The sequence below is a fragment of the Ranitomeya imitator genome, chromosome 6, assembly GCF_032444005.1.
Source record: "Ranitomeya imitator isolate aRanImi1 chromosome 6, aRanImi1.pri, whole genome shotgun sequence".
In the NCBI taxonomy this organism is placed as follows: domain Eukaryota; kingdom Metazoa; phylum Chordata; class Amphibia; order Anura; family Dendrobatidae; genus Ranitomeya; species Ranitomeya imitator.
Genome location: NC_091287.1, coordinates 46,537,017 through 46,562,710, shown reverse-complemented (window position 1 = coordinate 46,562,710; position 25,694 = coordinate 46,537,017). Strand labels below are relative to the sequence as shown.

Below are 25,694 nucleotides of genomic sequence, written 5' to 3'. Positions count from 1 at the left end.
CCACTGGCTATCTGGATGTCCTAAACAGCTGCAGTTGTGTGCCTGCCATCAATACTCTGCGCACTGCTCCTTTATCAGACACCATTTGTTACCGCTAACCAATATATACTGTTGCAGGAAGGGTCACTAAAATACCAGTTATTCCTAAATTTCTATGGGGTAACTGTAAAGTGACTTCCTCCTTTTCAGTCCCCAGGAAGCTGAGGTACAGGGGTAAGAACGCTGCCAATAGAAATGCTATATACGCCTCAAATATCAAGTGTTTAAAAACAACCTTCTTTGTTGCCCATAGCGACCAATCACAGCCCAGCTTTCATTTTATCAGAGCAGTTTAAAAAATGTAAGCTGAGAGCTGATTGGTTGCTAAGGGCAATGATGACTTTTCTTTCACGCTTTTGGTACATGAGGCTTTTGTCTGACTTTCTCCCTAGTGTCCTCCATTACTATGCACATTTGAGCCATTTTTATGTGTATGTGAATATAATGGAACATGTGATAAGCTGGTGTTATGTATGCCTGGCAACGCTCATGTCTGAGGTAGAATAAAAGCATTGGCCAGTGAAATGGCGTGTTTGCCACAGGCCTACAAGCCTGAATTGTAGTTCTTCCTTATCTTTGCGCAAAAAGATTCACTCTGCTCTGGTCCGGCATCTGACCGCTGCTGATTTCAATGGCTGCACTAAGGAAATGCCCTCTTTCCCGCCAGTGATTTTAGTGAAAATTTTGAGACCCACAGTGGTCACCAGCTGCGCACCACCCACGAATCCAGCCTTTCTTTTTAGCCTTTAGGCCCCTATAGACTAAAATGGGTCTACGAATGATTGTTGATGACCGAAAATACATCTGATTACATCGGCCGGTATTGGATTTTTTGTTGCTAATGGCTTGAAAAAATGTCCGACCAATGTTCTGAACGCTGAAAAATCATTCATCAGTGGAAATTGACTATTTTCACCAAAATGGCTGACAATCACACCTTTATCATAAAAATTGTCCCAAACGGCAGACTTCAATCTAATTTGTATGGGTTTCATTACCCTAAAACATACTGGGGTCCATAAAGCGATACAGCTGCTATATGGAGACTGACCTAAAGGCCCCGATAGACATTAGATGAAGGTTAGCCGAGCTCGCCGACATGACCTCAATCACCCGGCAGTCTAGTGTGTATGGGTGCGTACAACGAATTGTCGAGATGTCGAACGGACATGTCTGATTTCTGCCAATCGCTTCTTCTTGTTGATTAGCCACCAACAGGCATGTCTGATGACTTAACTGCTTCATAGAGAACGCAAGAGTGCTAGACCGAGTTTTTATTTAGGTTCTCTCTCTCCCATCCCGACTTCCCAAAATTATAGCAAGGCTAAGTTCACACTGGGTGTTTTTGTTGCCTTTTTTATGCTAGTTTCCATCTACGGTTTACAGTACAAATAAAACCTACGAGATGTCAGAAATCTCATGCACGCACACTGTATTTTTTTTTTTTTTTTTTTGGTGTTGCTTTTTTTCACCAGTATTTTGTGCTTTGCATGTTTTTTGGACATAGAGCATGTCACTTCTTTCAGCATTTTTTTCCCATTAACTGAGTGGTGAAAAAACGCACCAAAAACTCAACTATGAGGTTTTGCTGCGGTTTTTTTTTTTTGTGCCAAAACCCCATTCTTTGGAATAGGACTTTTTTTTTTTTTTTTTGTTTTTGTTTTTGTTTTCCTTCAACACTGAACTTTATCAGCATGCACAAGAGAAAAATCTAGCATGCCAAAAACGCAAGAAAAACTAAAGAAAAACGCCTAGTGTGAACTTACCCTGGCTTTCACATTGAATTTTGGCACCCGTTCAATGGCCCAGTGGTGGCTTGCGTCCGCACCGCCCCAAAAATGTGATTTGGACGTATGTGCTGACAAGGAAAAAAAGACTATAGCGATGCTGACAGAGCTAACGTGCCCTCTGACGTGCATCATTTTTGGCCGTGTGCGCATACTGGAGGCGGAAAGTCAGACGTAGGAGGCAGTAGTCAACAATTGTTGACTTGCAATTGTTCTTGCAAAATTATGACAGCTCATTCTAGATCATAGATCCTCCGCACCGAACTTGTTGGTGTATGCACCCTGCTATTTAATCAAGTGGGTGTTTATAAGTCATTTGGTGCACTATTCGTGCTTTTTTGGTGCGATCTGAATTGGTCTTCTGTTTGATGGGACTTCTATAAGATGATGCACGCTGAGCCGCTGGAGCGCCTTTATACAGTGCAATGTGTGGCGCGGTATCCTGGTATTTCACCTGTATAATAGCTGCAATATATAAGCACATAGTTATCTGGTTGCTAGAAGTTGGCCGCCCACGACTGCCAGCTCCGTCACATTATGTACTGAAGGATTTTTTTTTTTGTGTGTGTAGGAGCAGAACATTGCATATAACCCTGGCTTCTGTGAGCTTCACATAATGTGACAGCAGGAGTACAGCTCCGGAGGTGGAGAAATGTGCACTTGAATCAAATCATGGAGATTTAATGAATGGCCGTTCTTAAAATAAATTTCTGTATTGTTCCTTGCATGTATGCTAAAGGTATTGAAGAAACCCACCATTACCTTCCAGGTAAATCCCTTGACGTTCAAGCGCCAAAACTTCAGTGCCCCCCTTGGACTTTATATATCGTAATACAAGTGAAATTTTGGCTCCTTTTCTATAAAAGGAAGGGTTTGCTTTTAATGATGTGGAGAGGTAAAGGGTTAACGGGGAATGTGCGCCGTTGGATATCACAACTATGTGAAGCACGCACCTTCTCCAAGGTTATGACATTATTTACTCGCATGGTTGTACATTCCTACAATGAAGAGATTGTGGACATGTCTGCACATGGGCGGTGTGACTTCATACCGTCCTGGATCGTGATGGTGAGGCTAAATTTGGTGTATTACAGCTCCACGTACTCGGTGGATCGATAACGCTACGTTTGCACCGGTCGGTGTACACTGTTCCACACTAGGGGGATCCCATTGTATTTTTTATTTTTATGGCCCACATCTGGAATTTTGATACCTTACCATTCATTAATGGCGCCTCCATTGAATCCCTCCAGCCCTATCATTGTAATCCAGGTTCTTCTGGTGGGTCTGGTGATGGACTCGCACGGCGGTATGAATGAGACAACCTACCTCATTTAGTTGATGCCATCGCACTGAGCTACATTTTAAAATATCTTATTTAATTTATCTTCTGCAGGCTCCAGACAAGAGGAAAGCATTAGAAGAGACCAAGGCCTACACGACCCAATCCTTGGCAAGCGTTGCCTATCAAATCAATGCATTGGCCAACAATGTTCTCCAGTTGCTGGACATCCAAGCTTCCCAGCTGCGGAGGATGGAGTCCTCCATCAATCATATCTCCCAGGTAAACTCCTCTGAACGGATGGATAAAGTGATCAGTATCTCCTCTTGGACCCCCCACCCATTCTAAAATGAAGAAGCTATGGTGCTGGTATAGCCCTTCTAATTTTTCCCAGCACAGTGTCCGCCCCTGCCGTGATCGGAATGGGGCCATTGCTGCAATTCACTGCACAGAAAAGTGTTGGGGTCAGACCGGATTCTCGGAATGGTTGGGAGACCCTGGGGGGGAGACATCCATCAAGCCTAATAATGGCACTTCTGCATTAAAAACAAATATGGCTGGCAAAATACTGGATAATAAATTGGTGTTTTTGATGCACATTTTCCCATTCATTAGAGTGGGCGAAAAAAACACTGAAAGAATTCAGTCTGCTGGTTTGAAAGTGCTTAAATCGGCAAGGAAAAATAATCAACACATGCATGAGGTTTCAGAAATCTTGACAAAAACACATTGTGTGAACATCCCCTTTAATATGTACACTCGACCTATTCCAGAGCTGCATTCTCAATTCTGTTAGTGGTCATTGGAAACGATTGACATTTTTTATTTTGCAGTATTGAGTGTAAAAACGTAATTTCCAGCGTGAAAATCGCCACACTAAAGCTATGTGCAGAAGTCAGGCCATGAAAGGATGCTAGTAGAGTCTGGTTCTGCAGCATTGTGAATGCAGCTCTGGAGTATAATACAAGCTGCACTTCAGGATCACTATACATGAAAGAAGTCTATTTTTTTTTTTTCTCTTTTGTTAATGTTCCTTATTTGTATTTTAGGATTAGAAAATTGCATCTTGCTGCACTATTCTATAGGGAAGGACGTAGATATGATAGGGCCACTGTCAGGCTACATTGCCCAAAATTTGCCCGTGGTTTAGTGCAACTTCAGGGTGATATTAGTTAACCTTTGTCAGGCTGCATAGTTTTACAATGTTAACAGGCTGCAGAGGTACAATTGTACCTTCATATATATTTTATTGAAATTTGGCCAATATATTCTGGACCAAAACTGCAGAGATGTCACGAAATTTCAGCCCTCTACGGTTTTTCGAGAATAAAAAAAAAAAAAAGTTATTGCAATTTTAAAACTGAATAGTTACAATTGTACCTACTCAGCCGGACGAAGGTTAAGAGGATGACTACCTCTGTGGTTTTGGGTGATGTAGTAATAACAAGATTAGCATGTTATCTCTTTGGAGAATATATAAGCAAAAAAGTCCAATGTAGGTTCTTATGTCTACAGGTGAAGACTTGCATGTAACAGTTATTATCGTAATGTAGTAATTCACATTTAATTTCTTATTCACTTGCACGTAATAGAAGTAAGTGGGCAGAAAAGGTCCAAATATCCTGTACTTTCACACTGGCGTTTTTTGAATACGTCGCAATGCGTTGTTTAGGGGAAAAAACGCAAACGCAAAGTTGTTTGCAGGATGCGTTTTTGCCCCACAGAGTAACATTACCGATGTATTGTGAAGTATTGACACATGTCGCAACCGTCGTGCGACGGTTGCGCCGTGTTGTGGCGGACCGCCGGGAGCAAAAAACGTTAAATGTAACTTTTTTTGCTGCCGACGGACCGCCCCCACCTCCCCGCACCTCACAATGGGGCAGCGGATGCGCCGGAGAAATGCATCCGCTGCACCCGTTGTGCGGCGCATCAAACGCTAGCGTCGGAATCTCGGCCCGACGCAATGCGACGGGCCGAATCCGACGCTAGTGTGAAAGTAGCCGAAGACCTATAAAAAGAAAACAAAAAGACAACCTATAAATTTTGGGGAAAAAAGGTTAACGTTTGTTTTTTTTTTTTTTTGCTGCTTTAGCCTATGAGTTATGGCATTTGCCCCTGTTTACATCTTCACTATAAGCCCCCCCCCCCCCCCCCCCCCGCCCCGATAGGGGCTCTGACATTTCCGTCCCATTTGAAGACCTGAATAGGGCAGCATGCAGCGCTCTCTGAAGGGGGAAAAACCCATCATGCTTGTCGGCAGTGAGTCCTGTGATTGGCTGCAGCAGTCACATGAATGAGTGATGGCAGATTAAGGCTGTGTGCACACGCTGCGGTTTTTGCTGCGGATCCACAGCAGATTTGACCGCTGCGGATCCGCAGCAGTTTTCCCAAAGTTTACAGTACCATGTAAACCAAAGGGAAAATAAAACGCTGTGCACATGCTACGGAAAATGCCGCGCGGAAACGCTACGGATTATTTTCCACAGCATGTCAATTGTTTGTGCGGATTCCGCAGCGGGTTTCAACCAGCACCAATAGGAAAGAGCTGTTGAAAACCCGCAGAAGAATCCGCAGAAGAAACCGCAAGAAAATCCGCAGTGAAAACCGCAGTGGTTTTGCACTGCGGATTTTCCAAATCCGCTGCGGGAAAATCCGCAGCGTGGGCACAAGCCCTTAAGGGTTTATTTCAGTCGTTGTCCAGTACTCTACAAGCTCCTTTTACAATGTAACTGGCAGAAAGACTCCTTCCTGTGGGTTATTGGTGGATCCGTGACTATCTCGGGAGCTGTGCCGCACCTGCTGACATTTTACATAACTTCAATTTTGGAAACTGAGCAGAATTTGCATAGTCTTCAGCTGCAATATAACATTTTCCTTTTTTTTTTTTTTTTTTGTTCCTTGTGATTCGAATGATTAGTGTAAATGTCACATTGCATATAAATTTTTCATTTTCCCTGAAATATTTTGGCATAAATAGCTTTTTCTCGTGCTCAAATAGATCCGTTCTTCGGGGTATAATGAAGATGGGTGTATTCCAATTGGCCCTAGAAAATTGCTCATTTAAAGAGAACATGTCACATTTTTTTTTTTTTTTTAAATTGTTTAAACTTCCTCCTCCAATTGCCGCTGCTCCAGCGATTCTCACACTTTTTTTTTTTTTTTTTCTTCTTCCATGACCCTCCGTTCTACATGTATGCATCCTGGTAATAAAGATGCAAATTTTCACTTTTACCAACTGGCTGTAGATCGTGGGACTTCTCAGTGGGTGTGGCTGTCTTTTTTTTTAATTGGCCGGCGTCGGGGCAGAAATGGGAAACGCCCACTCAAGTTCTATGGTATACGCCCAGTTGTTCAAAGGGAGAAGTTGCAGCATTATTACCCAGGGGTCTAGCTTAGAAATAGGGGGAAGGGACATAGAGGCAAAAGGAAAAACTGTCCCAGAATCCGTGGAAACACCAATTGGTACTCGGTTTCCATTGAAAAAAATTAAACATGGCGGCTTTCTTCCTAAAACTGCTCCACACCTGTGCTGAGGTTGTGTGTGGTATTGCAGCTCGGCTCCACTGGAGGAAAATCCACCCCGACAGTGGACAGATGGGGGGCGTCCATGAGAATCTCAGGTTCTCTTCCTGGCAGGATTATATGTTCCTTATAAAGACTTGGCGGACCCATCATTTGTCATAAATGTCATTCATTTATTTGCTATAAACGCCGCTGTTCTCTTCAACCTGGAAATGGTTTTTCTTCTTGATTTGGCTCCCTCTTGCCTATATGCAAATCTAATCATGATGGCCAAGTGGGCGTGGTCCTCAAAGTGATATCCTCATCACAACACTTTTGGCGACAATGCCTGAGATATGGCCCGTTCTTCCCTGTATTCAAATAAAGACCGAGAGGCACCGGACCGAAGGAAAACCAACGCCAGCTTCAGGAGCACAGCGCCATTTACAACGTGAAAAAAAAAAGGCATATTCATGACAAATTAAACATTTTGGAAGGCAAAATGAACTGTCACTTCTGCACGGGTTTCTCAAAGTCCTAATTCTGTAAGGAGAGAATGATTACTTCTGAGACTCCATTACAAGACCCATCACTGACCATGTCAGATAACGGCCGTTCCCATAAATCAGGTGAAATATACCATATCATGCGCAGATTATTGTATCGTGTGAAAGGGCCAGTCTCTGTATCTATTGGAAAGGGGATAACGTTCCAATCGCTGAGGGTCTGACCATTGGGACCCCCACTAATCCCAAGAACCAGGGCACTGAAGAACCCAGTGTGAATGGAGTGGAGGTCATTCATGCGCACTGCTGCTCCATTCATTCTTATGGAGGCAATGCTGAAGACCAGATGAGCTGTGCTCTTGCCCGTCAGGCAATCCTTGCATATATTGTGGCTGTCGAACAGGCACGAGACATGCAGCCACGGGGACTTTAATATAATATTCGAGCACGCCGAAGTCACTGTTAGCACCCGAGCATGCTGAGATAACACCTTATCAGAGCACATTTGCTCATCACAAATGTTGACCCCTTGTTTGGTTGTCACTTCAGCCTTTGAGCGGAGCCACCCATATCATGTAGAGCTGGAATAGTGATAAACCATTTTTTCTGGGCTCTTGAATATATGGAGAATGAAGAAACCCCTTTCAAAAGGGCTTTCCAGGTCTTTGATATTAATTACTTGTCCAATATGAGATTGAAGTTCTGACTGCCGGTGTCCCCATCGATCAGCTGATTGATCCTTTCGTTGTTTACAAGGCACAGCGCCACATATTTAATAGTGGCTGTGCCTGGTATTACAGCTCATTCTTATTTTCTTGAAAGGCTGCGATAAGTTGCAGTACCTGGCACAACCATTAGAAAGTATGGCACTGTGTCTACTAGAAGACACGGAAAAAATAAAAACCCTGCGCTCTGTAGGTGGGTTTAGTGCAGTCGGCGAGTGGCGGGGGACACGGCGATGTTTGCCCTCCTTGAAGGTATAATGGTTGGTGTTTCTCTTCTGTGGATCCACAAGATTTTACCCTGACGTGTTCCATGAGATCTAAGGAGTTTAGTCAATTTACCAGAAGATGAATCGATCAATCCCGACTGAACCATAAAGACACGTCGGGTCTAAAAATATGCCTGGCGCGGGGAGTCCTGGCTGGTGGCGTGCCATGGAAGAGATCAATTACATGCCAGCGAGGCGGCACTAACAGAGGCGTGGGAACGTGCTGGAGATTTAATGCTCTAGATAGCAAGTTGTCTGTTTTTAAAGAGGAAGTATGACGGGCAGGGTAAAAATATATTTATCCAGAGAAATGCCCCCATCTATGAAATGAGCCCTCGCCCTACTGACACGAAGGCTTTTCAAGATTTACAATTGCTTTTTCCATTGCTCCAGCGACTCTTATCTCCTGTATACCCTGATGCATGAATATAGTGACATCAAATGGGGACATTGCACTCATGGCCAGGAAACGTGTCCTCACATTGTCTGTGGTCGTATATCCTGAGGGGGGGGGGGGGCTCAGAAAGTTATGATCAGACTGACTGAAGGATGCTCAGTTAACTCGTTCTACAGCCAGCAGTGAACGGGGGGGGCAATAAACAAGTTGTGTTTCTGAAAAGACGACGTACAAAAAGTGAAAACTGGTTAATAAAAAAAAAAAAAAATGGCCAGGGTGTGAAAGGGTTAAGGCAATGGGTGCCTTTGTTTCTTGTTTTTTTTTCTGAATATGACAATGGCACTTTCTGGCATATTTTAAGACAGGGGCCAGGATGTTTCACCTGGATCCTTTTGGTTATTCTACATTTGGTTCCTGCTTATGGGAATAAAGGCATCACTTACTCTACCCACCATAAAAAAAAAACAAAAAAAAAAAAAAAAAAAAACACAACGTTTTCTAAGAAACCTAACCCTTAGGTTTAGCTGCTGCAAACCCGAAAAGGCAGAATTACGAACCACCCTAATACCCCGCTTAATGGGGTATTTGGGCATTACAGAGGTGGGTGTAAGTAGCCTGACATTTCTCAATAAGCCTCATCATATTGAAGCGTTTTTTTTTGCTACGTGCAGGTAAGAGTGCAACAATATATTATGGACAGGGACACGGCAGCTCTTGTGACGGAGGCAAATCTGCATCGGGGTTTCCTTTTAATTGATAACTTGATACTTTATTTTTTATTTTTTTTTTACCAATTTTTGCATATTATCAGTTTTTTTTACTGTAATTCTCTGAAAATCTGGAAAGTCCACAACATACTGTAGAACTGCTAGAAATTCTAGATTTTCTGAACTTGTAAAATTCTGACTCTGAGCCCAAATGTTTTCCCTGCAGACTGTGGACATCCACAAGGAGAAGGTGGCTCGCAGAGAGATCGGCATCTTGACTACCAACAAGAACACTGCAAGGAGCCATAAAATTATCGCTCCTACCAACATGGAGCGCCCCGTCAGGTACATTCGAAAGCCCATAGACTACACGGTGCTGGACGATGTAGGCCACGGAGTGAAGGTAAGAGATCGGTTTGTACGTTCGCCCTCATTCCTAGATGTTCTTTTCTTCTTCATTTCTTCTTTTTTCTTAAGAAGAGTTGGGAGACAGGGTGTCTAAACATCCGATCACCGGGAATGGAATTCGGCTTACTGACTGTTTCCCTAATGTTTTGTGTAACATTCACCGGCCAGTCATTGATTTGTGTGGGCACAATTACTCCATTCTAAGTTAGTGTAATACCCTTGCCATAGGATAGAGGATAAGCAGCTGATTATTGGTGCTGATGCCTTCGTCAGTCACAAGGGCGGATATAATCCCCCCCCCCCATTTCAACAGTGGTGGTCAAGCGTGGGCGCTGCCAGTCTATTGAGTCTATGGGTCTGACTTTCTACATCTGTCCCATAGATGATGAATTTGGGTGCGCTTGTTTGCCACTCTATTCATATGGGGGACTTGTGATCCCCATTGTCGAGTAACAGCAACCCATCATCTATCCTGTGGTCGATTTTTGCAAATATTTGTTCGGACCCCCCCTTTAAATTCCACCATGTGGAGTTATCCTGCCGTGTTACCACCCCAGCGAATTGCCCGCTGTGACGTAACCTCCGGCGGTGACAAGTACCTTTCAGCTTTAAATGGCAAAGTATCGGCCAACGCCAATTGCCCGAGTTACTAAAGAGAGGGTTAAAAATTGTCCCCATGACAAAGCTTCCTGCGCCGGTATTGTTGCAGCTCACTGTGATCCCATTCCAACCGGGCATCACGGCAGTAATAACAGCTGAGCTGATCGGCAGCTATAGACGGGCAGACCGCACTTTACTGCTCACAGAACGATTGTTAATGCAATTGTTCTGCGCACGTAGAATACCATTGTTCTCGGCAGCACATGTCCCATTTACAAAGGAAGGCGTGTGTGTGTGTATGAAAAAATATATATATATATATATATATATATATATATATATATATATATATATATATATATATATATATATATATATATATATATATATATATATATATATATATATATATATATACTCCATTCAGGCCAGTAGCCAGGTGCAGGAAGTGTTGTCATATGGAGCTGGGAGAATGTATTAGACCATTCTATCTCAGAGCTGCGGTGTCGTGACTGACACAGTGCAGGCGTCTCTCCATGTAATGGGATTTGCCATCTTTAATTAGGCTCTTGTCGGTCTCCTCTTTTCCAGACTTTCATTAATCTTTGTGTATCGGTTTACTGTATTGTGCTCATGCTTTATAACTAAACTCGAGCAATGAATTCTGGGTATAATTCCAACCCAATAGAAGTTTTGTTTTTTCCTCCAAAGCACAAGGCCGGATCTGTTCCCCTGCACTCCTTACCCCCGGGGGATATGAAGGCTGCCCTGTACTAATTCCCTGCTCGGCTGCATCGCTGTGATCCATGGCAATGCCTGCCCGCAGCGCCACTTGCATGTCCTCAGTATAAGGCAGGCTTCACTACAGAGCATGGCATGCCAGCTTGCATTTACCTCCGTACATCCCATTATAAGTCAGCTGGCTTACTGGTATTCATTCTGATAATGTCTTTTTGGGCTTTGCAGTTGAGATCCACCCACACTAAAAAAAAAAAACCCCCCAACAGTCCTATTTTCTAGCAACAGAGCACGCTGCTATTTCCTAGGTGTCTGGAACAGATATTGGATGTTTGCACAGGGAAGATTGACGTTTTACTTCTCTCCCACAGTCCGAGGGTCACTTATCACCGCGACGTGACAGCTGGGACTTCATTGTATACAGCTTCCATGCATTTTCCTTTTGGACGATTTATTAAAAAAATAATTTTTTTGTTGTATTGAAAGGAGCAGTACAGGATAAGGGAAACATGGGCACTTTATAAAAAAAAAAAAAATTTGTGCCACATCTGATCTTATTAAATTGCTGCAATTCCCCAAACAACCTGTGCACAACGGTGGCGCTGTGTTTTTTGGAAAAAGCTTCCATTTTTGCATAACCTATTTTTAACCAGCCTTCCTTTTGTCATCCACCTGTGCCGTTAATCACTAATGACCATAACATTTCAGAATCTGAATATTTATATAAACTCTGCCGTATGACATGTATATGCATTGTACGGCGGGTTTGGAAGCCGAGCCCCGATCCACAGAGCAGGTTCTCCCGGTGTTACACAGCAGCCGGCTGCTTCTGAAAGCTTCAATCACTGCTTTAAATGGCACCCACTCCTCCCTTACAATGTGATCGCCGGGCACAATGCTATGCAATGGCACTTGCACTTGCTATTCAGCGGTGGACGCCGCGATGACAGCACCCATATAGGCTGTAACTTTTCTCTCTGGATATCCAATACTATATTGGTAGCTACCTCCGGGCAGGCCATATAGCCACTTGAATCTATATATTGTCCCAGTAAACGTTACTGATGAAGGTCCAGTTGTGGGACCGAAACGTTTTCTGATTTGGGATAATAAATCTTTCGTTTCTTCACACCCCAAAGTTGAGTGCCGGGTTTTGTATTATTTGCTGATTACGGTTTGGGAACCTACCCGTGCACCTCATACGGTTGTGCACACGTGTTTCTAACTTCCCATACATCTATGGCGCATCCTGTAGATATGTATGACACATGTACGGCATGGGAAAATAGTGTTTTCGTGTAGCTTACACAACAATTTTCCGTAAACTAAGAAACTGTAATTTTAGCTGCTTCTTCTTTTATGATTTTAGACTTTAAAGGGAACATGGCAGGTCTAGACTCCCTAAAAAGCAGGTTTGATATTTGGCATCTAGAATCATTGGTGAAAGTAGAAAATCGTGCTGCGCTCTGCTTCTCTGCTCATCGGGCAGCGCACAGAGCAACCACCGGTGCCCTCTAATTACGCCCAATATTTACTTGATTGACGACCCACTTGGCACCTTTACACCTTTACATGCTGAGCGGGACGTCCGTCAACTGAACAGTGGGCATGAGGACAAATCCACGCTGAACCCCGCCCCGATGATTGGGGTGCAGCATGACAACATTTTCACTGGTGACTGCTACCTGTGACCAGGGCTGTGGGGTCCGGGAAATTGAGGAGTCCGAGGTTTGGCTTAGACTCCACATCCTATGACAGACACTTGCATTAGATGCTAATTATCATCTTTATAACACTCTGCTTTTACTCTCCTAGGGAATTTGGACCGCACAGGTTCCCTTTTAAAATGGCATCAATGATCTATATACAGCACATTTGTCGGCAACATACAACACCGTAGATCACCCAGAGGAACACGCGTGCACTTCCAGGGAGGTGATCACTTTCATTCTGACTTCCCATTATGCCATTCACCACAGAGGATACATTTAAAAAAAAAAAAAAAAAAAATTTTTAAAGACGTTATCCCTAGGGTTGATCGAATAGCTTTGGATAAGTGCTTCTCTGACTAGCTATAGCGCTTCCCGAATAGCTTCCTCGGTGACCTGGATCCCTGGAGCGCTGCCGATCATCTGTGCAGATACATGTGTCGCGGCTGTGTGACAACACATGTATGGAGATCCTGCTAATCAGGAAGCGCTACAGCTATTCAGATAAGCACTTATCCAAAGCTATTCGATCAACCCTAGTTATCCCATAAACACATACCACCTCTACATGGAATAAGTGATTTGTATGATTTCTTAGTGTTTGAATGCTGAGACCTCCACTCATACCGAAAAAAGTCCTTTGTGTGAATGGAGCAGTTGTGAGCATGTGCAACCATCACTACTACAACCCCTGGCAAAAATTATGGAATCACCGGCCTTGGAGGATGTTCATTCAGTTGTTTAATTTTGTAGAAAAAAAGCAGATCACAGACATGGCACCAAACTAAAGTCACTTCAAATGGCAACTTTCTGGTTTTAAGAAACACTAAAAGAAATCAAGAACAAAAAATGTGGTAGTCAGTAATGGTTACTTTTTTTTTAACCAAGCATAGGGGAAAAATTATGGAATCACTCAATTCTGAGGAAAAAATTATGGAATCATGAAAAACAAACCAAAAAACACACCAAAACATCACTAGTATTTTGTTGCACCACCTCTGGCTTTTATAACAGCTTGCAGTCTCCGAGGCCTGGACTTAATGAGTGTCACACAGGACTCTTCATCAATCTGGCTCCAACTTTCTCTGGTTTCTGTTGCCAGATCAGCTTTGCAGGTTGGAGCCTTGTCACGGACCATTTTCTTCAACTTCCTCCAAAAATTTTCCATTGGATTGAGATCCGGACTATTTGCAGCCATGACATTGACCTTATGTGTCTTTCTTCAAGGAATGTTTTCACAGTTTTTGCTCTATGGCAGGATGCATTATCATCTTGAAAAATGATTTCATCATCCCCAAACATCCTTTCAATTGATGGTATAAGAAAAGTGTCCAAAATATCAACATAAACCTGTGCATTTATTGAAGATGTAATGACAGCCATCTCCCCAGTGCCTTTACCTGACATGCAGCCCCATATCATCAATGACTGTGGAAATTTGCATGTTCTCTTCAGGCAGTCATCTTTATAAATCTCATTGGAACGGCACCAAACAAAAGATCCAGCATCCTCACCTTGCCCAATGCAGATTCATGATTCATCACTGAATATGACTTTCATCCTTTCATCCACATTCCACGATTGCGTTTCCTTAGCCCATTGTAACCTTGTTTTTTCTGTTTAGGTGTTAATGATGGCTTTTGTTTAGCTTTTCTGTATGTAAATCCCATTTCCTTTAGGCGGTTTCTTACACAGTTCGGTCACAGATGTTGACTCCAGTTTCCTCCCATTCATTCCTCATTTGTTTTGTTGTGCATTTCCTGTTTTGGAGACATATTGCTTTAAGTTTCTGGTCTTGACACTTTGATGTCTTCCTTGGTCTACCAGTATGTTTGCCTTTAACAACCTTCCCATGTTTGTATTTGGTCCAGATTTTAGACACAGCTGACTGGGAACAACCAACATCTTTTGCAACATTGCGTGATGATTTACTCTTTTAAGAGTTTGATAATCCTCTCCTTTGTTTCAATCTTTCCTGTTGGAGCCATGATTCATGTCAGTCCACTTGGTGCAACAGCTCTCCAAGGTGTGATCACCCCTTTTTAGATGCAGACTAACGAGCAGATCTAATTTGATGCTGGTGTTATTTTTGGGTATGGAAAATTTACAGGGTGATTCCATAATTTTTTCCCTATGCTTGGTTAAAAAAAAAAAGTAACCATTACTGACTACCACATTTTTTTTGTTCTTGATTTCTTTTAGTGTTTCTTAAATTCAGAAAGTTGCCATTTGAAATGACTTTAGTTTTGTGCCATGTCTGTGATCTGCTTTTTTTTCTGCAAAATTAAACAACTGAATGAACATCCGCCAAGGCCAGTGATTCCATAATTTTTGCCAGGGGTTGTATACATGTGCTCACTATCGCTCCATTCACTCAGAAAACTTTGGGGGCCCTTAAGGGACCTTCTTGTGATCAGTTGTACCCTGTGGATGGGTGATACAAGCTACTTCTGACACAGCGCCTTTCAATATATTTAATAAAAGCCACTCAGTTTGGAAGTGCCTTCCATAATGTATGTATGTATGTGTGTATGTATATAGTTTTTAACCCATCAAATGCTAACTGAAGAATATACTCATATGGATGTGTACTTTCTGCTTTTCCTGCCCCATATACCTAGGGATGGATAAAGGATACCCCTTAGTAATCACTACATGTTTCTTGTTCTCATCTGCCATGTCACCTCTCAGATATTGAATATTGGGCATACTCGCCTTTCTCTATTCCTTGTTCCTGCACGTCATCCTGTACCTAAATCGATATAGCTGAACTACTCGCGGTACTAAATCGGGAGTTTTGTACAGGAGTCGGGTTTTGTTATGTAATAAGCTGTAAATAAGGGGAAGTCTGTGAATCTTGAGATGTCTGATGAGTAACGGCCATTGTCTCATAAGATATTCTCCTGGAGTTGTAAGAGCGGAGCAGCCGCACAATTATCCACAATGTGCGTTCTCTCCAGCGAGCCTATTGTTCTGCCAGTCCATATAATCATTTCCATCCCTTTTTATGAAAGGGCTCGGGGAGGGTCCCTCCTCTTTCCTAGGCTTCGCGAAGATTTATTTTTGCCTTTGTCTTACATGATATATGTATGACCTAACGGGTATGTGCTCCCAGCTGCAATCCCACAGGACCTTTGGCGAGTCTGAATTTTGTAAGACTGGAACAATCTTTTAGTAAATGTGCGTCGCTCTGATGCGTGTCTCTCCGGTATTGTGTAGGTTAACCTTTGGATTTGCATATACATCATTGTAATTGCACCCTTCCTCGTATATAGGCAGATGTGAAAATGGGGAAATTAAATTCTTCATATATTCCCTGTGGTCTGACTGCAAACACGTGAGATTTCCTGATGGCATAGCATATCCCAGGACTTGTCCATTGACCTATTCCTCAATATCAGATCAGTGGGGTTCTGCCTCCATGATACGTTTTGCCATTGTGAGATGGGCAAGGCAGAAGCGGTAATAAACCACATCTGTTCTTCCCAAGATGCCTGTGTTTTTTTTTTCCCTCCTCGTTTTTTCTAAATCGTGACCGGTTTAAACCCACAGTATACATTTTACTATGTCATGGTTTTGAAGGCCGATACATACATTATTCCTTTTCCGTGTGTGGGATGTGGTTCAAACAGCCGTTCCAAAAACTTTCAGGAATGAGAAAAATATATTTAATTTTTAATATATATATATCTATTTTTTTTTTTTACTAGTCCGGCAAGGACCAGTTGACCTGTTATCAATATGACTCCATTAACATTGTTCTAGTTCCAATTGCCACAATCCATCATCTGAAGGTTGTAGCAGACGTGCTGTGCAGTCTCGCCCGCCGTGCCCCGCTGATCCTCCTATGTAGCAGACGTGCTGTGCAGTCTCGCCCGCCATGCCCCGCTGATCCTCCTATGTAGCAGACGTGCTGTGCAGTCTCGCCCGCCGTGCCCCGCTGATCCTCCTATGTAGCAGACGTGCTGTGCAGTCTCGCCCGCCATGCCCCGCTGATCCTCCTATGTAGCAGACGTGCTGTGCAGTCTCGCCCGCCGTGCCCCGCTGATCCTCCTATGCTCTTCCTCTTGGCTGTGCATGTGCTGACATTTGTCTTCTCTTTGATGAGGAAGTTGTGGTGTGGAACACGTCGGCGGCAACAGCTGGCAGAATAGATAGGAGGCGGTGTGCTCTGATCCACTTCCACACTTAGATGACTTCATGAGGCTGCAGCCAGCTCGTTGCTTGTCTACTAGGTTTTTCTGCGGTGGGGCACGTACCTTGCATGCTCTTGAGCTTTTTTTTTTTTTTTTTTATGGCAATTCTAGGAACACTTCAAATATGTGGGTCTGTAAAAATGTAATTCTCCATCATTATAGCATTGACTATATTGCTGGCATCTCCTAAAATGGCTGACTTTCAAACCCTTCCAGGAAGATCGGCTCATGCATTTTTGTTTTAGAAACCAATATTACTATCACTGAGATTCATTAAAAAGAACCCTGTCACCTGATATAAAAGATTCAGTTAAATACCTTTAAACAAATCCTTGATCTCCCATGATTCTGCTGCTCTTTTCCGTTTTGCATTGCGTCGCTCCATTGCAAAGATATTCAGATTTGTTGCTTTTGAACCACAGTATGAGAAATCTCCACTTGCAAACCAACTGGGCGTTTATTCAGCGTTTTCTCTGGAGGTGTGCGCTTTCACTACTTTCTGCCAGATGCTGCCAATCGCATGAAAATGTCTGGGAGGGAGAGGTGAACGTGTATACCCCAAAAAGAAAACTGAAGCAGTTGGACTGCAAATAGAGATTTCACACACACCGCTCCAAAAGCAACAAATGTGAATATCTCTGCAGTGAAGTGACACAATGCAAAACGGAAAAGTTTCAGACTATGGCTAGTTAAAGTTATTTACCGTAACTCATTTTTTCGAGCAAGCGACAGAACAGGTCCTCTTTAAGTTATGGGTCTGGTTAGGTCCACCTAACCTGCCATGTTATTACCTCTACAGTTGTGTAAAACTTTTATTAAATTTAAACTTAAGGGTTACTTTTTTGCTACCCTACATCTAGCTTACTTTGCTTCCCCAAAGTGTTTACTTAGCCTAGTTTCACTAGTTTATGACCCACAAAGGGTGTCCTCTGTTTCCATGTTAATAGTCAACATAGCCGGTAAAAAAAAAAAAGTGGATGTATTTTTACATAACATTGGCAAATCACGAACAGATTACTTAGTAGACCTGCCCCCGAGGAAACTGGAAAAGAGAGAACCTCTAAATTCTTTATATTGAGGAACCCCATGTAATATTTGGGAACCTGAAAGTTTGTTTTTGGAAAGCTAATTTCATTCAGCCACACTTGTGTTATCCATCCTTGAAGGGACATGCCAGCAAAAGTCGAATGTACCTATTGTCATCCTATTGTAGGATTAGTGATTCGTTTAGTTGCCAGACCGACATTACTGAAGTGTGGCGTCCTTGGTATTTTCTTAAATTATCTTGGTTCATGAAATTAACTTCTCCACTGTGCATAGACCAGGGATGAATGAATCCAAGGAGTATGGTACCTTCCCCCAAATTTCTAATTTTACTTCTCCTCTCCTGACCCTAATGAGTGTTTTAAATGATCAATTTCTAATTAACGGGAACGGTGCCAAATATTTAGCATCTTATGTTTATCTGGAATTTCAATGCCCAGTGTTCTCTCCACACCTGTTCTGAAGATTAGGCAGTAGTGTAACATTGGATGGACATTTTGAACGTTATAGGCTAGGCCATGGAGGGGTAATTATCTTACGTCCAGGGCTATATACAAGATATTTGAAAAACGTTTGAGATGTAGGTCTTGTTTTTGGAACCTGTATCTGCGTCAAGAAAAGGGGTCCCAAAGCCTCATCCCATCTGGATGCAACCATTGACGGCCATCTCACCAGACTGGTTGACTGCCTTTGGGACCCTTCTTCTCGACATGTGCTGGTCTCAGAGGTAGGATCCATATTCATAAGTCCGTGTTTGGGTTACCTGTTTAATAGTTAATAGCTGTCCCCTTGGATCTCTGTTGATCAGCAGAATGATGGTGCTTCATGGCTCCCGTAAGCTGGACACCACAGAATCAATATTGATTGAAGGACTTTTCTGAGAAAAGGCCATCAATATTTTTCTCGTTCCTAGCTCCAGGAGTGGCCTTTCTGACTATCTTCAGTATTTTGTCCATCCCTGGTGTAGACAGTGGATTTTCGACTTTGTAGATCGGTTCAAAGACCAGAGACGGAATCTGTTGGAATTCTTTCCATGTATGTCTAATAAGTGACCTCTCATTGTGACCATTTTATTAATCTTTACCTTTCTGTTTCTCCCTTTGCCATCATTAAGTGGCTAAAAGCCAAGGTAAGCAACGCTCTTTGTCATTTCATCCCATCTGATCCCATAGTGTCAGTAACCGTGGCTGCCGAGCTATCCACCCCCTTCCATCTTCTCTTCCGCATCCTTCTGGATATTCAGCGTAGCTTGATATGACCATGTAGCACTGATGTATTGACCTTATAATTGTAGCATAGTCATTCGTCTAACCTTATCCAAGCACTTCCCACATTTTGTAAATTCCTTGCTTTCTCCACTTGCATTTTTATTATGGAAGGCTTCCCAGACAAGTTGAACTAATTTCTGTGTGTTTAGGTTTTTTTAAGGACATGTGGTCTTCCAAATTGATTGTTGCTCTTGTACAAGTGTCCATGAATCTATATATGTGGAGTTTTATGTAAGGGGGATTCCACAATAGTCATGTCAAAGGAAAACTATAATGGGGTTCCTTAAGTTGACGTACTTGCTAGTTCTCGAGACAAGGAAGTCACAGTATCTCTTGTAAATTGCCAGAAATATTTCTCAAATTTTGCTATTTTGGCAAAGTGGGAAAAAAAAAAGATTTTCTTCTATAATTGTGTTAGGATGACGATGGGATACCAAATTATTAGAGGCTACATGCCTACTTGACCCTTGAGCTACGTCTGGGAACCCTGACTGCCTAATATAATCTGATGATAACCATTCCAGCGATGTGCGATATGAGTTTCTGACGTTTGTAATTTTTCCTATCCAGCATGGAAGTAACCAGGCGGCGAGAACCGGGACATTGAGCAGGACAAATCCTCCTACACAGAAGCCACCCAGTCCACCGATGCAGGGCAGGGGAACCTTGGGGTAAGACTATAAAAGAAAAACTGGTTAAAGGTGTCGTTTAATTATGTATTATTCAAACACTATTTTTAATCAACTAATCTGTGGAGGGCCATAGACGCAAGCGTTCAATTATCCTGCAGCACTTCCGCAGGTGAAATGAGGCATTACACTTTTATGACTGAAATTAATCTGGCTGCCTGTCCTAATGCTTGCATGTAGAGGAACTGCGGAGACACCATCACGTGTTTCTCAACGCAAGCAGTGAATAGCCAGGCCTTTCCCCGGGAAGGAACAACCAAGGGAAGGGCAGCATCCAATAAAGGAAAACCACCTATGCCAAGCATGGTATCCATCCACAGACAGCTGTTTCGGGGTTTTTGCCCCTCATCAGTGTGGGGTAGGAAACTGGCTATCAGGAGCAGTGCCTAGTAGAAAGTCTATAAAGGCACGGATGATTGACCTCGTGGAGACCAAACATCCAACACCGCGGAGACACCATCACGTGTTTTTCAACGCAGTGATCCAGAACACTGCCCCCAAATATGCAAATGCATGTAGAGGAGCTGCGGAGACACCATCACGTGTTTCTCAACGCAAGCAGTGAATAGCCAGGCCTTTACCCGGGAAGGAACAACCAAGGGAAGGGCAGCATCCAATAAAGGAAACGTTCTAATGCTTGGGCGAATTGGGTCCCCTAGAGCCAGCAACACTATTTGTAGACGCTCCTGGCTAAGAAATGAGGGTCAGTAATTGGAGTTCCCCTCTTATTAACTCAAGATTCCCCTAATATGGTATTTAGAAATTGACTTTCTAAACAAAACCGTGCTTTTTAGAGAAGTTTCCAATTCTTGCGCAAAAAGAATGTTCATTCTTATATTTAAAGCTCTGCACCTATTTATACATTGGATTATTATTGCATTTGCGTGCTGTTCGAATTTGTTTACATCCTTAGTCTAAAAACTTGTACAATCTGGATCATAGCGGATGGGATATTACGGTTGTACTGACTGTAGACATTAACCGGTGAGTCTGGAGTTGAGGCTAAAATACTTACCTACACCAATACATTGTACCAAACCATCAGGACTAGAGAGAAGTTTGTGCTGATGTGTTTAGCTTGGAGAGGATGACCTAGACTGGACCTAATTGTAGCAAATCCTCAGCTGTGAGCAGGACAAAGTCTAGAGGGTATTTGGAATTGAGATGAAAGTTTTTTTTTAGAAAGTTGCTGAACTTTTCATGATACCTTGAATAAGTATTTGACGCAGACTTTTTTTTTTTTTCCTTCACCAAAAATGTCTCTTGGTAACAATAATGCTGCTTATAATACGTCCGCTTTTGATGCATTTTTTTTTTTTCCCCATTCATTTGCTCCAAGAATTAAGATGCTACAGGGATGAAACTGCTTCAAATCTGCAAGGAAACAATAAGCAGCTTGTGCTTGAGATTTCAGAAGTCTCATTCCCTTTGCTGGTATTGTGATATGTCGCATTTTTGGGGTAAAACCCCCCCCCCCCCAAACACACACACACACACACACACACACACAAAAAGCAAGGTGTGAACAAGCCCTAAGCATTCTTAACCTAAACCTGGAAAATCCCTTGACTGAGGATATTCCCCAGAGTTTTCTATGTATGAAACTTGCTGAGTTAACGTCTTTTAAAGGGAACCAGTCAGCTGATTGATGCATATGCAAATAGCAGTATAAGCTTAACCCATTACTTGCCAAACTAGAAATTTTCATTTTATGGATTTTTCAGCAAAGGGCATCCCAATATTCAATTAAAAATGACAGACATGATTTCCTATTTTGAAAACATTCATTTTACGAACCCAACACCAAAAATTGGACCTACGGCAATTATAAAAATTATAAAATCTTAGTTGCTAGAAGCAAAAGATTAGGCATCCCAAAAAAGACATTGGTAGATAATGGGTTAAATTGCTTCAAAATGAATACCCTTTAAAGGGAATCTGTGCATGTTTTTATATATGGAAGTCACGGTACAGCTGTAAAGATGCCTGTCCCCCAAGAATAACCATATTTTTTCTGTACAGATCCGCTGTACCAGTCATAAGAATTCTAGCGTAAAAGCCCGATGCAAATCAGGCTGGAAGTGCACTGGGGCGTGTCAATACATGTGGACTCTGCTTCTGCCACACTCCCTAGTGCACTTCCCGCCTTATTTGCATATAATTTTTACACTAGATTCTTCATGGCTGGCACATCAGATCGCTACATAAAAGGTAGAATTTATTTTTGTGATAAACATTATACATTCATACCACGTCTGTAAAAATGTGCTGACAGATTCTTTTTTTTTTTTTTTTTTGAGAAAATTAGGCCGTGTTTTATAATAAAGTTGTAAATATACTTATCAGTTCTTCATATTTTGAAGATCTACTTGCTTCTCTTTTTTTCATGAATTTATGTTGGACTTTCCTCTGATTACTATTATTGGCACCTTTTTGGGTCTTCAGCTGTTGACTTCTTTTATATCCCGTACTCATTGCAGTCCTGTATTTTGCAATCGCTGGAAATGACCAGATTAAGGAGCCATCTTTTTAACTTCTTTATACAGGCGGAATACTCCGTATAAAACCCTGGAACCCGTGAAGCCTCCTACTGTTCCTAACGATTATATGACCAGTCCGGCGAGGCTCGGAAGTCAGCACAGCCCAGGCAGGACCGCATCACTGAACCAGAGACCAAGGACACACAGGTACTTGGGCTCAATGGCGTCTATCTAAAAGACGCCTTCTAACTTCTGTAAATTAAAAAGTTACTCAGGTTTTTCCTTTTTCTTTATATTACAATCAATTCCAGATTTCTTCTTACTGTGATTGAGGTGTGTGTTATATACAAGAAGGATTCTGGAATTAAGTGATGCATAAAATAACATAGTATGGTCGCCACATATATACATTATCAGTTGTTGAATTGCTTAAAGTGAACCTTTAAACTAAAACTATGACCGTATTTGGTGCCTATAAATACTCCTATAACGCTCTGACTCCCCCCTATATAACCCCCCAAAACTTTTTATTTTTTATTTTAATCAAGTATTTTTTATTAAGGCATATATCAAAAGTTGTAACAGTCTGGTACAAATTCCAAACAGATGCCTAATGTTCAGAGCAATTTTACTTTTTCTTTAAGCAACACCCTTGCCCAATATCCCTTATTATCAACCTAGTTGGTCACAGCTTGGTACAGTTACATAAAGCCTTAGTTGCGCAACTGTACAAGTGTATAAATTCTGTCAGAAACAAATAGGAGGCACTCAACCTATTCTGCAGTAGCTCAACAGACTCCACTCCTGGATAATCCAACCATCCACCCCATTTTCAAATTGTGTATGTTGACCTCTCTTAATATGTTTCTTTCCATAAGGACAATAACATTTATTCTATTCCCAAATTCTCGTTTAACCTGTGGTTTCTCTTTCAACCAATGCACCGCAATAAGTTTCCTTGCAGCGTACATCAGCCTGGTAATGGCCAATCTCCCCCATTCATCCGTAGCGATCTCATCCATACATCCCAAGAGGCAAGTTGGCGGATGACGCAAAATATTTACCCCATCACCTCTTGAATCAAATTAAGCACCTTCACCCAAAAGGGCTGAAGGCGAGAACACGACCACATCGTGTGTAGAAGGTCCGCACCCTCTTCAGAGCATCTTGGGCATTTTTAAATCTCTTCTCCGTCCTGCCTTCATCATCCATACCGGGGTCCTGTACACCCAAAAACCTTTTTTATGTTCTCCCGCACTGTATGGTAATCTGGTGGGTCTGGTCTGATGGGCGTAGTTTCTCCATCCCTCCTCCTGGCTTCCTCTTGCCATCCTCCTTTAATTAACATGGATGACTTTTCCTCTGTCATCCCCATTGCCGGGCGATACCTTGCACCTGCGCACATTAATCGCGGCTCGCGCATGCGCACTATGCTTTGACCTACATACTTATGTTTTCGTCTGTCTGCTTTAGTGCAAAGCATAGTGCGCAGGCGCAAAATTTCGCCAGGCAGTGTCAATTAAAGATGACGGCAAGCGGCTGCCGCAGGGGAGGGATGGAGAAGCCCAAAATCAGGCCCATTGGATCAGACCGACTGGATTACCATACAGCGTAGGAGATCTTTAAAAAATTTTTTGGGGGGAGTCAGAGCATTGTATAACCATTTATAGACTGCAGCACAGATGGTTTTAGTTGGTATGACTAAACTGGTGACAGATTCCCTTTAACGAAACACAATATTGATAAAGGGGGTGGTAGTGCGAAGTTGTTGATTTTTTTTTTTTTTTTATTTATTATAAACTTTCTATGAGGAATAATGGAGGGACGGCGTTACAAAGTTGTGAGAAAAAGATGCCATGATTTAGAATTTGCTTTGGTCTGAGGAGCTTCATCACCACGGTGGTCTTCCCAAGGATATGCCTATAAAAGTTAACAATACATCCATGGATCTTTTTATAAAGAGTATAATGCCTCCTTTCTCCAACATTATAGGGGCACGTGTCATAGGGTATAATGAGATTTAGTATGACTGGTTCTGTCATTCTGGAGTATTCCTGCTCTGGTCCAGCGCACTGTTCTCTACATACACCTGTAAATGCTGAGATATACATATAATAATACCACTAGATCTGATTTTGCTGTGTCATTTGACAGTGGAAGCAGCGGAGGAAGTGGAAGTCGAGAAAATAGCGGCAGCAGCAGCATTGGCATTCCTATCGCTGTGCCAACACCTTCACCACCAACTATTGGGCAAGGTAGGGCTCCTTGTTCTGGTTTTTGTCCCCATCGTAATCGCTGTGCTTCATCTGTACGGTATTCGGAAGTTAGAATTGTGACACTAGTGAAGACACTGCCTACGTTAGTGCGGGGAACATTGTCCTCTCCACACCACGGATCTTGGCGTCAACATCAGCAGCTCAAGAAAAAATTCTTAGCCGGTCTATAGAAACTTTCCATCGCCCTGGGAACAAGTGATTAAGGGTCTAAAAGAACATACGGTACGTGCCAGACAGATGCAGGGGGCGTTTTGGGTGAAGCTGTCTCGACCACAACATTTAGGAATCTTCTGTGATACTTTTTGTATATTTTGATGTTTCCATTGTTGGTAGAAACCCGGCATTGTATGATAAACTTACGAGAGAGAAGTAACCTGGCTAAGGATGTAGCACTGTACGTGAGGGTTGTGGAGATCACCTATGAGCTGATCCTGGGCCAAATACAAGGCAGCGTTAAGGGAAGCAACTTGGTGGAAAACTTCAGTGCAGTGCCCCCAAAAAGTTTTTCTTTAGAAATGTTGTTAGATGCAACTTTTGGTTAAACCATGAATCACAAGCCGAACATAGGAAGGGGGAAAAAACGAATTGGCCTCACGTTGATACTTCATCTGTGTTCAGGTTGACCTTTTTTTCTTTTTTTTTATAGATATGACCAGTATAGAGTTTGTGGTAATACGTGTTGTTCCATGACCTAAGACAGGGCCTACAAGGAAACTTTGGCTATGACGTGTGCTCTGTGCCACTGTTACATCGTAGCCTCGTGCAAGGGGACATCGTGATTTGTATCAAGCAAATTGATTGTTGCAGCCGCGGTACATTGCAGGGGGCAATACCACCCATTATCTGCAATATGTTGTGATGTAGCCATGACTTACACCAATCTCTGGCTGCATAAACTGTATTGTGGCCAAAGATGCCGTGTAGGCCATAGTCTTCTCTCCTTGTACTTTACATTGGGCGGTAGAGTGGTTTTCCCTGACCCTTGTTCTGGGTTGTTGTCCTAGCGTAGGACTGGGCTTCAGGACTACTTGTGTATTTTCACAGCTCCTGGTGTTCCCATAGATTGACCCTCC

At 42.5% G+C, this 25,694-nt stretch overlaps 1 protein-coding gene across 12 annotated transcripts in view; it reads left to right on the top strand.

Annotated features, from left to right (window-relative positions):
- ABI1 (abl interactor 1) overlaps positions 1-25,694 on the top strand; it is a 65,077-nt gene that overhangs the window by 26,112 nt on the left and 13,271 nt on the right. For 6 of the 12 annotated variants that reach the window (XM_069729613.1, XM_069729611.1, XM_069729609.1 and 3 more), the window contains exons 2-7: positions 3,223-3,390; positions 9,440-9,616; positions 19,023-19,037; positions 19,747-19,847; positions 22,412-22,552; positions 24,500-24,600. In XM_069729613.1, coding sequence (XP_069585714.1) covers positions 3,223-3,390; positions 9,440-9,616; positions 19,023-19,037; positions 19,747-19,847; positions 22,412-22,552; positions 24,500-24,600 — 703 coding nt within the window. The remainder of the gene's footprint in view (positions 1-3,222; positions 3,391-9,439; positions 9,617-19,022; positions 19,038-19,746; positions 19,848-22,411; positions 22,553-24,499; positions 24,601-25,694) is intronic. The other 6 variants (XM_069729604.1, XM_069729614.1, XM_069729612.1 and 3 more) reach the window with 1 other exon arrangement.